Below are 13,187 nucleotides of genomic sequence, written 5' to 3'. Positions count from 1 at the left end.
TCACGCCATAGCGGCGAAAGTTTATTTCAGATTCCCATTCCCTCCACGTCCCATATGCTATCCCTCCATAGAGAAATTCACTTCCGTTTTACAAATTCCCAAAAGTGTGAGGTCAGTGTTACGCGAAAACTGACTTGTGCCGTTAATTACAGAGCGGCGTCTTGTTGCCCTTACAAACTTAGCAAAAAAGTGATTCCATTGATGATCTGAGTACTCGGAATATGCTCCTGGTTTTTTCGGGCAGTACGACTGAGTCTGTTAAAAGAAATTACGAACAACATCGACTACGTATCTCATAGCGTTTTCCATTGATAGTGCTCAAAGAGCGCCCCAGAGTTTTTCCCGTGTTCCTTGGGAGTAAAGAGTCAGGAAATTCAAAACATATTTAATGAAGTCGGAAAACGATTCGGACCGAATTTCGAGCAGTCAAATAGAAAACACTCTTTGATACCGAGCGAACGTAAGGTTTTGGGAAAATCGATGTAAAGAAAAATACTATTTCGTACTGAGAATATGAAAGCTTATAAACCTCGTAGACGAAAAATATATCTCAACTGCAGAAGACAAGCTACTAGTTTATCTCTCTTTTTATGTTGGTAGATTCGCAGAATGAATACCATTGAAAATGCGTTTTTGATTATAAATTTAAAAAAACGTACCTTCAAAAACAAAGCTGGTTTTTATAACCCTCAAATTTACCTTCCGATTCAATAATTATTTTGCCGAAGTAAGCGTCAGTAAATTTTGAATATACCTTGGCAACGAAAATAAATTAACTAGCGAAGGAGATTCCTACCTGAAAGTTACATTCGCGGTGTAATGTGAACTACGAGATCAGATAATAACGATTTTTGTAGGACCTTTAAAAGTCGATTATTTTTTGAAAATAAAATTAAATGGGCCGTTTTTAAAAATGGGCAAGGTTATAGATTGATCACGAGTAAAGCTCTCGTCAAAAGCAATCCGTGTTGACAGCTTGCCCCGTTAAGTTTTGATTCTAAGACCGTAAGACGAGTAACAAACAGAAGCTTTGGATATAAGCTGTTCCTCGATTGTGTAAAGTAAATGTCTGGCGTTTGACGCGACGTCTTGGTTAAGTTCGGTAAATTCTCGGGCGGACGCGGGGAGCCGCTCTAATTATTGAATTAAATGAAGAGGGTCCGGGATGTTCGCAACGCGCCTCATCATTCTCTCCGCTCTCTTTTATCTCTCTCGAGGCTGGGATGGGCCGCCTTCCTGCTCCAGAGACTGAGTACCGAGGAAAAACATTTTTTCCATCCTCGGTTTCTAGTTGAACTTTCGCACTCAGACAGAATATAGTTCAGAGCCGCGCCGACGAGATAAATATTTTCGCGAACGGCGTCGAAAGAAACAATTTATAAAAACGCGATTGCAGTCGATGACTGATTCCAGCACTTTTTGCTAGGGATTTAAAGTTCGAGAACTTCGCGTATACAACTCCGAACTTTCGATTTATTTTTGTCGTCCTAGGCGATTTCTATTTTTGACCTTTCGTAATTGGTAGGAAAAATATATAACGCCCTCCGGAAATCTAGCTCATTAATAAATCTTCAAACTGTAAAACTTTCAACATCAATAACAACAAAAAAAATAACGGATAAAAAATGTAAAATTCATTAGAGGGACTTACTCTTACGGGTTATCGGCTTTCAAAATATCGAGGGTAGCCTCCTACTTTGACATCGTTCCCGGAATCTAGATAGTAACACTATCGCCCTAGAAGAGAGAATTTAATAATTATTGGCCCGGTCTGACATTGTGAACGTCAGAGGCGAAGGATTTTCGAACGCCAGAGAGAGAGAAAGTGAGAATGACGTTCCCCTCCCATCTCGTCAGGGATCAGTGACAAATTGGACTTGACATCTTGATGAAGTACGCGTCGGAACTGCATTCGAACGACGACGGCTTTTTTCGAGATGGACGCGGAGGCATCGAGTACGGAACGCCCTCCGGCCGCGATTCTGGACAATAAGGGACTGTTATATTTCGCGGCCTTTTGCGCCATCATTTTCATAGTGGTCGGAGTCATCGGGAACATCCTGACCATCGTCGCCCTCGCGCGATGTCCTCGGGTTCGAGCCAGCGCCACTTCGGCTTTCATTACCAGTTTGTGCGTAGCCGATTTTCTCTTTTGCGTCATTAACTTGCCATTCAGCGCTTCCAGGTGAGATATCGTTTAAGGGTATTTGTTTTAATACAATTGGTTGAAATTTCACGATAGATTTAACACCGTTCTTCTAGGTTTATCAATCAAACTTGGATTCACGGGGATACTCTGTGCGTCTTATGTCCTTTTTTACGATACGTTAACGTTGGCCTTTCGCTGATGTCTATCACCGCCATCACCCTAAACAGATACGTACTGATCGTACATCCCCGAGCGTACCCGAAGATCTACCAACCCAAGTACATCGTGGCGATGATAGGGGTCATCTGGGCATTCTCGATTTGTCTCTTGATTCCGACATTGCTGGGTGTTTGGGGTACTTTCGGTTACGACCCCAAAATACTCAACTGTTCCATACTGGAAAGAGACGGTCGATCCCCAAAAACCTTCCTGTTCGTTTTCGGATTCTTGCTGCCTTGTCTGGCCATCGTAATCTGTTACGCTCGAATATTCTGGGCCGTTAGAAAGAGCCAGCGAAGAATACAGCGCCACAGTGGAACCACTAAGCATCTGCAAGTACCCGCCAACAACAAGAATAACTTCCCCATGATGGCCTCCACCAAGTCCAGCAGAGAGGCCGTCGATGTGAAGAAACGGAGGGAAGAATGGCGCGTTACCAGAATGATACTTGTCATATTCTGTTCGTTTCTCGTCTGTTACATGCCTATTACCATTCTTAAGGTTCGTATTCCTCGCTATTGGATTTAATTGTTCATTCGTATAACTTTAAAAAGCATTAGTTAGACCTCGTACGGCTTGTTACTAAAATTATATTCTTGCGCCCTTTGATCGGCTAACTCTGATTCTATGATAGACCCAACTGTATTTTTAATATGAAACTGTAAAGTAGGACGTTCGATGGTGGATCGATTAATTTAACGTTTTTGCCACTAGAAGCGCTGTTGATAGAATTTTTAAGGTACAAAGTCCGTAGGAAACTCAATAGGCCTTTATATAAAGTAGCTTTGACCTTTTTGTTTTGATGTTGCCGCTGCGTCACGGGTGACGTATCGATGACGTTTTACTACGAAAAGACCTGGACATAAGAATAAATTCGACGAGGCACCCTGAAAGGGAATATAACCTCAGGTATTTGGTGTGGAACACCCACGTTTGCCGATCTGGCCGCTCTAGCCTTGGTCTCTAAAAATGTTTGGCGCTAATGTACAGGGAAATTTGAAAAATTGAAGGGGTCTTCCATAAAAATTGCTTGACAGGTTATATTCCCTTTAAGCATAAAATGAACTGAACTTCTACGTATTTCGTGACGAATGAGCAAAACAAGTTCAGCAAGTGTAGCTTATTTTATAGAAAGGCTTATTCCCACCACTTAGGGTGATCGTCGGCGAAAATAATTAGGCTTAGCGGAGATTTTGAATGTGCCCTCGGCGTCACGGCGTTTTTGCTTTAGTGAAAAACAGACTTTACTGAAATCCGGATGAGTGTGCCTTTCCCGGGGGCGTTCCTGCTAGCTTACTGGAAAGAAGAGACTGCTAAGCGACACACTGGCTAAACTTGGGAAACCTACCGTAATTTACCGGCGTGTGAAATGGGGTTTTAAAATTAATTTAATGCTACCGCAAGCTTTAAAAGTTTGTAATCCCTTTAAACATTTGGGGCTCTTACAACTAACTGGCTATATTTATACTTCAAACAGTGACACTATCAGTTCCTAATTACGTTTCACAATAAGTGTTGTCATTTTCCTATCTTCTGCGGACTGAAAACCATTTCTAGAATGACCACATATATTTTGTGAACTTTATATTAAGTCTTTAGGACTATTTGGGACACTTTGCGTCCAGTGGCGTAGCTAGCATGGGTGCCACCAGGTGCGGATATCATGGTGTGCTACTTACTAGTCAAAACGTGTAAAAAAGTTTTTTAGAATTTCTCTGATTTGTGTGTTTTTTTTTCACGGTCACCCCCAAACGGGTGGCACCCCCCATAGCTACGCCACTGTTTGCATCATTGCTTTAGAAAGCTCGTGCATGGAGCCATTCCGAGCAGTAGAACCAGCGCTTTATAATGAACCTAGATTTCAAAATAACATTTTATAGCTCGACATGACCTCCACAGTCTGAGGTATATTAGTCTTATTAAACCTGCTTTTACACCCAAATCCTTGATTTCCACTAGCACGCGTAACGGCGCGTTTATCAACTTTCGTCCAAACAAATATTTTAAAATAAAATTATGACGCGCTCTAGTGAAAACAAAGCTTAACATTTAAAGTGAAAAATTAATTTTGAGATGGAACGATTTCTTTGCAAGTTGCGCGTTTTCGCGGGAGAGGCGCTTACCTCTTCGGGTATGATGTCATTTCTACGTCACTTCTCACATATCAAGTAGTAATTTTTTCGACTAACTTATACACTTAAGGAACTTAATTATAGACTCATGGCGACACTTTTAGCGTCAGATTTAGGACTGAGGATATACAACCCTCGAACTTAAATCACTTTAATTGCCCTTTATTTGGAACTTTAATTAGAGTTAACCAAGATAAACGCGATAGTTAGCTCGTAGGGGTTTTTCCCATCCTTATCTCTGGAGCGACGCTATTACAGTGTGGTTTTTTCTGTCTCTCTTCATTACAGGTCATGGACAAAAACGTGTCTTTCCCGTCACTTCACATCGTCGGGTACATCCTGATTTTTATGAGCGCCTGCATTAATCCCATTATCTACGGATTAACGAACAAGCAATACAGGCAGGCTTATAAAACGACCATCTTGTGTGGTCGGTACGGGCGGGTCTTCAGCGCTTCCTCGACAGGAAATACCCGCGACAGTTCCGGTACCAGGACGGTTTTTTCCTTGAGCCCCGGTTTCGCGCAGCAGAAGGATGCAAATTTTGCCTTCAATGACGACAAACTCTGAAAAAAAAAAACAGTTTCGAAACGCGAAAAATGGAAATATAGGAGGATGCTCAAATATCTACTTGGTTTCCTATTTCTGGGGAATTTCTTTAAGAACTGCGCCTACTTTTTTTAGGTACAAAAACAATTATCAAGAATTGTTATTGAGTGTAATGGTAATACGTGTACGAATGAAATTTGTGTACTTTACGTAGAATTGTAAGTAGGATGTTTTTATTTTAAATTAAATTTGTGTAAAAAATTGATATTAATATTTTCACAGTAATGTTGTATAGATTGTAAAAATTATTATTTTTGTCACCGTATTTCTAGTAGGTCAATTTCTAGCGTATAGCTAAGATAACCATCGTGAAGAGTGTATATTTAAACAAACAGAAAGAATATAATTGAAATATTTACACAATTAATGACGATTCAACTTTATATAATAGCTTATTTAAAAAGTTAATTGAAACATTTTTTGCGGCGCTTTCTAACGGAGTCGAGTTGAAGGTAACTTTCAGTGCCGTTGAGAGCGAGCCTAGGCCCCAGTAACGCAATTCTGGGCCCCAAGAAAGCTGTTATTACGAGAGATAAGAGTGTGGCCCCCATTTCAAAGGGCTGCTAAATATTTTTATGTTAAGGGGGAAGGGTACTGAGATCAATTGAAAAATTAGACTTCTATGGATTTAAAGGAATTCTTTCAAAAATAATTTATAACACTGTCCTCTAGTGCTTCAAATAATTTTGGTAATTATTAACTTTATAGTTAATTTGGTATAATTAATTTAGAAATGTGTGCGTAGTTCGAGTAGAACTAAAAGACCAATCTATGTAGAGAACCCATTGTTTTTGCTTCTGATAGAGCTTCGAAGCTTTTAGTGCTTAAAATATTTTGGATGTAGACCAAGAAATTAATCGAGCTGTTATACTTAATTTTCAGAAAATTTGGAGTACCCAGGAGATGGCGCTGGGTATGCCTTTTTAGTTGAAAATGAGATGGTGGTAAAATAGAAGGTTTCTTGGTAAGATGCAGGCTTGGATTAATAATAGTAGTTCCTACCTGGATATATCACTCTAGCGTTCCGTGTGCATTTCGTAAGTGTTTGTTACGGGTTCTGCCTTGTAGAAGGCCACGTGTTACGGGAGTTCCGGAAAATATCCGTTAACTTCGCCGAAGCGGCGCTGCTGTCGCATAAGCCATTTGCTGTTCAGGTTTTTTTTTCAAGTGATATATCCAGGTAGGAACTACTATTATTTATCCAAGATGCAGGTTCTCTCGGAGTTGAGGCCCCTGCTTTACGACGTTGGTCAAGGGTGTGTCGAAATACTGAAGAGAAAGTGGCTGTACCGCTGGAGGCTGGACCGAGACTGGACGTCTTTCGTAATCGCCTCTGACAGGAGCGGACCGACCACTTGAAGACCGACCACTTTAGGGCCGACCACTTTAGGACCGACCACTTTATTCCAGGAAAATGTTCCATTTTTGGAAAACAAGACATTTTTTAAAACATCCTACCAATCTTATGCTACGGCATAAATATTATTCTTACGAGCGATTTTACTTTAATATTTTGACAACTTTAAATTTAATTTAAGGGAAAACTACTCTAAAAACGGCTTTTGATATAATATTTACGCCTAAAACTATAGTTGCGTAGACCAAACATACTTCTAGCGCTTCAGAAATAAATAAGGTTTCTGATTGATTGGTTAAGCAGATATAAAAACGCAACTCATATTAGGGTTTTATAGCTAAATAACTATTGAATTAAAAATTGTCAAAACTATTTTGAGCGCGAGAGAAGAAGGTATTAAAATCGATAAAATGAGCAGAGTAACCTTTGAATTGAATCGGGAAAAACATGATTTATGCGTTTAATTTGATTCAGTTGCAATTGGATCCGAATTCGGACATTAGATCAAGTCATTTTCGCCAGAGATATAGTTATCGCGGGAGGGAAGGTGTTCAACTTACACATATCAAATAGGGTTAGATGTAAGTCAAGAAAACGTTCATGGTAGCGCCGAATATCCACGACGGGGGGGGGGGGGGGGGTTGTTGATGTCCCACGTTAAAAAGAATGCAGCTGCTAGGGGTTATTCTAAAGCGTTACCCGCTTGAATATACTTTACTTTACTTACGCCTTTAAGAAGTGTGCTAGCTGACTTTTTTGTATTTGAAACATCTTTGGAATATGCCAAATACAGTATTTTAGAGGAATTATCCTAAATAAGCTATTATAATTTTTTAGGGAGCAGCAATCCAGTGTCTGTCTTAGTGACATCTAGTGCCAAATATTCGAAACTCACCTAATAAACTATTGTGTACGGTCGAATAACGATATCTTATTGGTTTTCATAAATACTCTGATTAATATTTATTGAAATATAACTCTTTAGTGAATTTACGTTAAGTTATTGGTAAAATACTCCATTCTCGGTATTTAAAATAAAATACTTAATACTTGCTGGAATAAATATTTAAAATAAAATGCCAAATACTGAAAATGTATTTAAAACAGTATTTAAAATACTACCCAACACTGACGTTAACTATAGAAAATTTTGTTTCGCACCAAAATGCGTGGGTGGCCATTGTGAACAGTCCACGAACCCAACACTGTCGTTTCTTTCATTAAATATTTTTCCAATCATATGGGTGATTTTTTGTTGATAGCTTAATAGTCCAGTGGATTTAAATTAAACAAGCCGGCCCAGGCCGTAATATTAGTTCCACATCAGTGTATTAGAGTGGACAAACCTATACACCCTTAGAAGACACAGGTAGGCAAACTAATACAAAAGCTGTTGAGGCTACGTGATTTCTTATCGTTTGATATATAAATTGCCACCCTAAGTTAAAGAGTGGGCACCGCCCACCCTCAGGATACGCGGGTGGGCAAACCAATACAAAAGCTGTTGAGCTCATGTGATTTCCTATAGTTAGATATACAATTTACCATCCTATGTTAAAGAGTGGCCACCGCCCACCCTCAGGATACCCGGGTGGGCAAACCAATACAAAGGCTGTTGAGGCCATGTGATTTCCTATCGTTTGATTTATAATTTACCATCCTATGTTAAACAGTGGCCACCGCCCACCCTCAGGATACCCGGGCGGGCAAACCAATACAAAGGCTGTTGAGGTCATGTGATTTCCTATAGTTAGATATATAAAATACCATCCTATGTTAAAGAGTGGCCACCACCCACCCTCAGGATAACCTGGTGGGCAACCCAGTACAAAAGCTGTTGAGGCCATTTGATTTCCTATCGTTAGATAGATGGAAAGTATCAAAGGTGAAATAGGTAAGCAAAACACGACAAACAATTCTTTTAAATTATTGAAATTAGTGGAAATATGATTTAAAGAAATTCTTAAACTGGGATTCAAATGTGTTTATTAGAGGAAATTTATATCAAACACTTGGGTAGTTTAGGCACCAAAAGTCATGTAAATTCGGAAATTTATAAAAAAAATACTCATTAATGTAATTTTGCAGAACAGAAATTAATAGAATATGTCATTCTCGAATTTTATATTATCTCGGTGACTAAATTGGTATTTTCTTAGAGCTCATATTTAACATGGATTATTAACAACTGCATGAATCATATTATTGCAAGAATGTATTTATGTACTAAGAATATGGCAAGACGGAGATTCTGTCCCCATGGTCGCATACTTTGGATTCAAGATGGCGGACGCAAGTTCTTTGTAAATCACGGAATCTCTAAGCAAAAAACATTATAACGTTGGCAAATACTCTTCAAATTGTATATTATCTATATTTGCGGTGTATCACGAGCTTACGCAGTAATAATATTTTACCGCTATTTAAAAAATCCAATACGGCGGCCGTTTAGCCCTAGAATATCGAAAATCGCAATTGTGACTGGGACGATTTATGCCGAGTTTGGGCTTATTCTACAGGAAATTACATTCTCGAAGCGTTCCCGTCAAGATAAACACTATTTATTTAAAAAAATAAGAAACGTGAAATTAATTAAAACGTATTTCATTGACACCTCAGGTTTAAAGCCGTAGCCTGTGAAGTAACTACTGTAAAGAATCTTAATTATTGCCCTCGGCACGTGTTAATTTCTGCAGCCATGCCGGTGCGTATTGCTTGCTTGCTTCACGTTCAATTTATTATCCCTGTTTATATGGAAATAAACGATATCCATCCCCCAAACAAAACGTAAACCAATAACCCTTTCATAAAAAAAAAACCAGAACGATCAGGCGAGTGAGGCGACGTCGACTGACGCAACGTGATTGGCTTAGGCGCCCACGTCTTAGCGGTCGCGCACCTGCGTTTTTCCTTTACCGCTCTTTAGTGTTTTCAAATATATACTCTTTTAGTTTATTTACATAATTTAAGTTAGTGAAACTAGTAATGTCAAGTGAAAATTTATGCGCCATCTGTAAGAAAAGAGCTCCGGAAGACGAGAATGCCACAGTTTTCCTAAAAGAAAAAGGAAACAATAAATAATTTCAGCAAAATACGTAAAGTGTCACCGTTTCTCCCGGCTCTCGCGTCCATGTGAGCTGCCGGAAAAAATTCACCGACAAGAGGACAAAGACAGACTCTCTCGAAAACGGCAGCCCGACGAAGCCAAGTATCATTTGCGGTCGTAGACGACCAAAGCACAACGCGTCCCCAACTGGTAGCGATTACCGAAACGTATAACGAAGTTCTATCGGGAGCTATGGATTTGAATGATCTATCTGTATCGAAGCCTTTCATCCTTGTGAAAAAGACGCTGGACTCTACTAGAGAAGAGCTTCGACAGCTATCAAAAACGTGTAATCTTTGGCTCGAGTTTAAAAAAAATTGTAGGGACAATAAGGAAACTTATAACAGCGGATAGAATGAATAACTTTGAAATGCACCTCGAATGCATAGGGGAAGCATAGCCAGTTTTGGCATCAGCGGGGCATACTAACTACACAAAGTCAGCGTATCTTCATCTTCAGAACATGCTACAACTTGAGAAAACGCACCCTGAAACATACGCCAAATTTATAAAAGGGAATCACGTTGTCCGACGCGCAGAAAATAAGTGGTCTGGTATTCCACCTGACCTACTCATCGAGCAAACCCTTATGAAGTCGATGAGAGATACTGGTGGACTTACTCGCGGCAGTGGAATGAGCGAAGCTCAAAGAACCTATTTGTTCCGAGTATAATCTAGCAATGCAAGACCTAACTCGCATTTCGTACGAATCAAGTGAACAGCACAAAGAACTATCGAGCTCTCGGATACTACGAGACAAATCCGACACGGAGAAGGTGCTAGAAAGGTTTCGAGGTATATCTCCGTACACCGAAGACCCATCCCTTCGCAATATCGCCACTGGTGTGACGGTGGAAGAGGGAGTGAACGTTGATGATTTTCCAAAGCACGGTGCATAACTCATAGAAAACATGAATGGCAAGGAAATATTTTCCTTTACTCAGAAACGAAGTGACCAAATCAGAACCCTCACTTCTGCTTCAAGCGTAAAACTAGAAAATGGCCAAGAAACAATCGATACGGCCATGCTCTTTCAGAGAATTTACGTCCTAGCAACGTCGTCCGAAGTAGACTTGAAAGATATGATGACGTATGAATTGTGCTCGTACCCACCTTCGTTATTCGAGAAAACGAATATGTTACGAAAAGCGGATAAATCACAACTGGCTAAGGTTATCTACGAATATGCCTCGTTGAGTGGAAGAGGAAACGACCAACTATCACTGAAAAAAATACGTTTTAGACGGCGGTTCACTTATTTACAGGGTTTTTTGGAAAAAAGGTAGTTCCAACGACGAAATTGCCAACTCGTACGCGTCTTTTGTATCTCGGTTATATGGTCAAGTAACAGTCGTTTTCAATGGATACGATTCGGGTCCGACAATAAAAGACATGACCCGTAATCGGAGATCGTCGAATATTAACCAGTTGGTTAATTTTACACCAAAGATGCGTTTCACTAGGAAGAAGGAAACATTTTTATCTAATCCGTCAAACAAACAGAGAATTATATATCTCATTGCTAAACACTTGGAAGAATTCGGATGCTCCGTATTTCACTCCAAAGGCGACGCTGACGTCGACATTGTTTTGAAATGCGTCGAGTCGTCAACTTCCACAGAAACAATTTTAATTGGAGAAGACACGGACCTGCTGGTTTTGTTGTTGCATTGGGCCAAGCAATCGAACCATAAAATATATTTTCGTAGTGATATAACTCGTACTATGGGAGGCCAACGGAACAAAGTCTATGACATAACGAAAATCCAAAACTCATTAGGTGAAGAAATTTTACAATGTATTTCTTCACGCGTTTACCGGAGGCGATACCACCTCTAAGATATTAAGCGTAAGCAAACAGTCATGTTTCCGTAAGCTAAAAGAAGACGAGAAATATTCCTTCAACTTGCTGCGCAATTTTCAACTTCAGAATTATCGCAAATACGAACTTGATTGTAAGATTATGGTCTATCTGTTTGGTGGTAAATCAACCGATACTCTAACTAACTGTCGTTACAATGCCTTTGTTTCAAAAGCTGCATCTACAAGTTCATTTGTGAAAACCGAGAGACTTTCCCCTACCGAATCTGCCACGAAGTACCACAGCCTTAAAGTCTACTATCAACTATTTGTATGGAAAGTAAACGACAAAAATCTGGACCCCTTAATTGTGATTGGGGATGGATATTAGAGGATGGCCTATATCTTCCAAAAACCGTGGACTTACCACCAGCTCCAAATTCCTTACTAAAAGTAGTAAGCTGCAAATGTTTCAATTAAGGGGTGCTCCAATATGAGTTGTGTATGCAAAAGACGAGGCTTTAATTGTTCGTCCGCCTGCGGACCTTGCCAATCGACTATTTGCGAAAACTCATTGAAACCGGATATTGAACTCTCCGATACAGAAAATATTTAAGTTTTCAAATTTTTAAAATAAATTATTTAGGTTAATTTCACGTTTCTTATTTTTTTAAATAAATAGTGTTTATCTTGACGTGAACGCTTCGAGAATGTAATTTCCTGTAGAATAAGCCCAAACTCGGCATAAATCGTCCCAGTCACAATTGCGATTTTCGATATTCTAGGGCTAAACGGCCGCCATATTGGATTTTTAAAATAGCGGTATAATATTATTACTGCGCAAGCTCGTGATACACCGGAAATATAGATAATATACCATTTGAAGAGTATTTGCCAACGTTATAATGTTTTTTGCTTAGATATTCCGTGATTTACAAAGAACTTGCGTCCGCCATCTTGAATCCAAGATGGCGGCGGTAATTATTTTAGTCCAATAATTATCCCCTATAACTGTGAAGTATATTCACCAAACTTCAGCCTTTTTTCTCAAAGCATGAAGACAGGATACATTTTTAAACTTTCCCCCACCGTTTTTTCCAAATAAAATCTAGCTGGACCACTTGTGATCAGTTTTGACCACTTTCCCATGGGGGGATTCATCGGGATTTTTAAGGGGCGGTTCAGACCGATTTTAGGAACACATTTCAAAAGAGAAAAATTCTATTACAACTCTAAATCGATTGGACTATAAGTGACCTAAGTAAAGAAGGTGTATTTAAAAATATAGCAATATTTGAAATTGAATATTTGCACAACCAATGAGGTTTTGTTATTTCACTGTATACAATGGTTTGTTTAAAAATTTAACCCATAAATGAGTCAGGTTTTCGCACTCATCTACATATTAAAATCTTTCCAAACCGTCATCCCTTCGTAGGCTTTTGATGTAAAATGGCGGACGTTGTGAGGGACAATTTAGACGCCCAAGTTTTGGTGCGAAACCAAGTCTGTACTAAAAGTCGACCTACACGTTAATTTTTACCTCTCCGAGGGGACAAAGTCCCCTAGGAGGGGTTATACAACCACCGTGTCTGTCTGTGGGTCTGTGGGTCTGTCAGGCCTGCGAACGCGTTCGCATTTTCGGTGCAAAGTGTAATTACTGCGTACGCAGTTTCTCAAAGGGTTGGCAAAACCACCGTGTGACGGTGAGCGTTAGCAGATTCATTTGCGTTTTGGTTTGGATGGTGTTTTTTCGCTCACCGTCGTGACGGTTTGGTGTTTTACGTTTTTGTAGTGTTTGTATTCTGATGGTTG

The 13,187-nt window shown here is 39.6% G+C and overlaps 1 protein-coding gene across 1 annotated transcript; it reads left to right on the top strand.

The window, feature by feature from the left end:
* Positions 1-1,508: 1,508 nt before the first annotated feature.
* Positions 1,509-5,221, top strand: LOC149936489 (G protein-coupled receptor moody-like). Its single transcript, XM_090181474.1, has 3 exons — positions 1,509-2,185; positions 2,263-2,869; positions 4,789-5,221. The coding sequence occupies exons 1-3, from the start codon at positions 1,938-1,940 to the stop codon at positions 5,068-5,070; spliced, it is 1,137 nt and encodes a 378-aa protein (XP_090037600.1). The 5' UTR covers positions 1,509-1,937; the 3' UTR covers positions 5,071-5,221.
* Positions 5,222-13,187: the final 7,966 nt, after the last annotated feature.

Source organism: Leiobunum rupestre, chromosome 7 (genome assembly GCF_980474605.1).
Source record: "Leiobunum rupestre chromosome 7, qqLeiRupe1.1.hap1, whole genome shotgun sequence".
In the NCBI taxonomy this organism is placed as follows: Eukaryota; Metazoa; Arthropoda; class Arachnida; order Opiliones; family Sclerosomatidae; genus Leiobunum; species Leiobunum rupestre.
The sequence above is the reverse complement of the archived record's forward strand: the minus strand, read 5'-3'. Positions and strand labels throughout refer to the sequence as shown.

Coding starts and splice junctions, on each gene's coding strand:
- LOC149936489 (XM_090181474.1), top strand. CDS start 1,938: ATGGACGCGGAGGCATCGAGTACGGAACGCCCTCCGGCCGCGATTCTG. Junction 2,186..2,262: donor TTGCCATTCAGCGCTTCCAG/GTGAGATATCGT, acceptor CCGTTCTTCTAG/GTTTATCAATCAAACTTGGA. Junction 2,870..4,788: donor TGCCTATTACCATTCTTAAG/GTTCGTATTCCT, acceptor TCTTCATTACAG/GTCATGGACAAAAACGTGTC.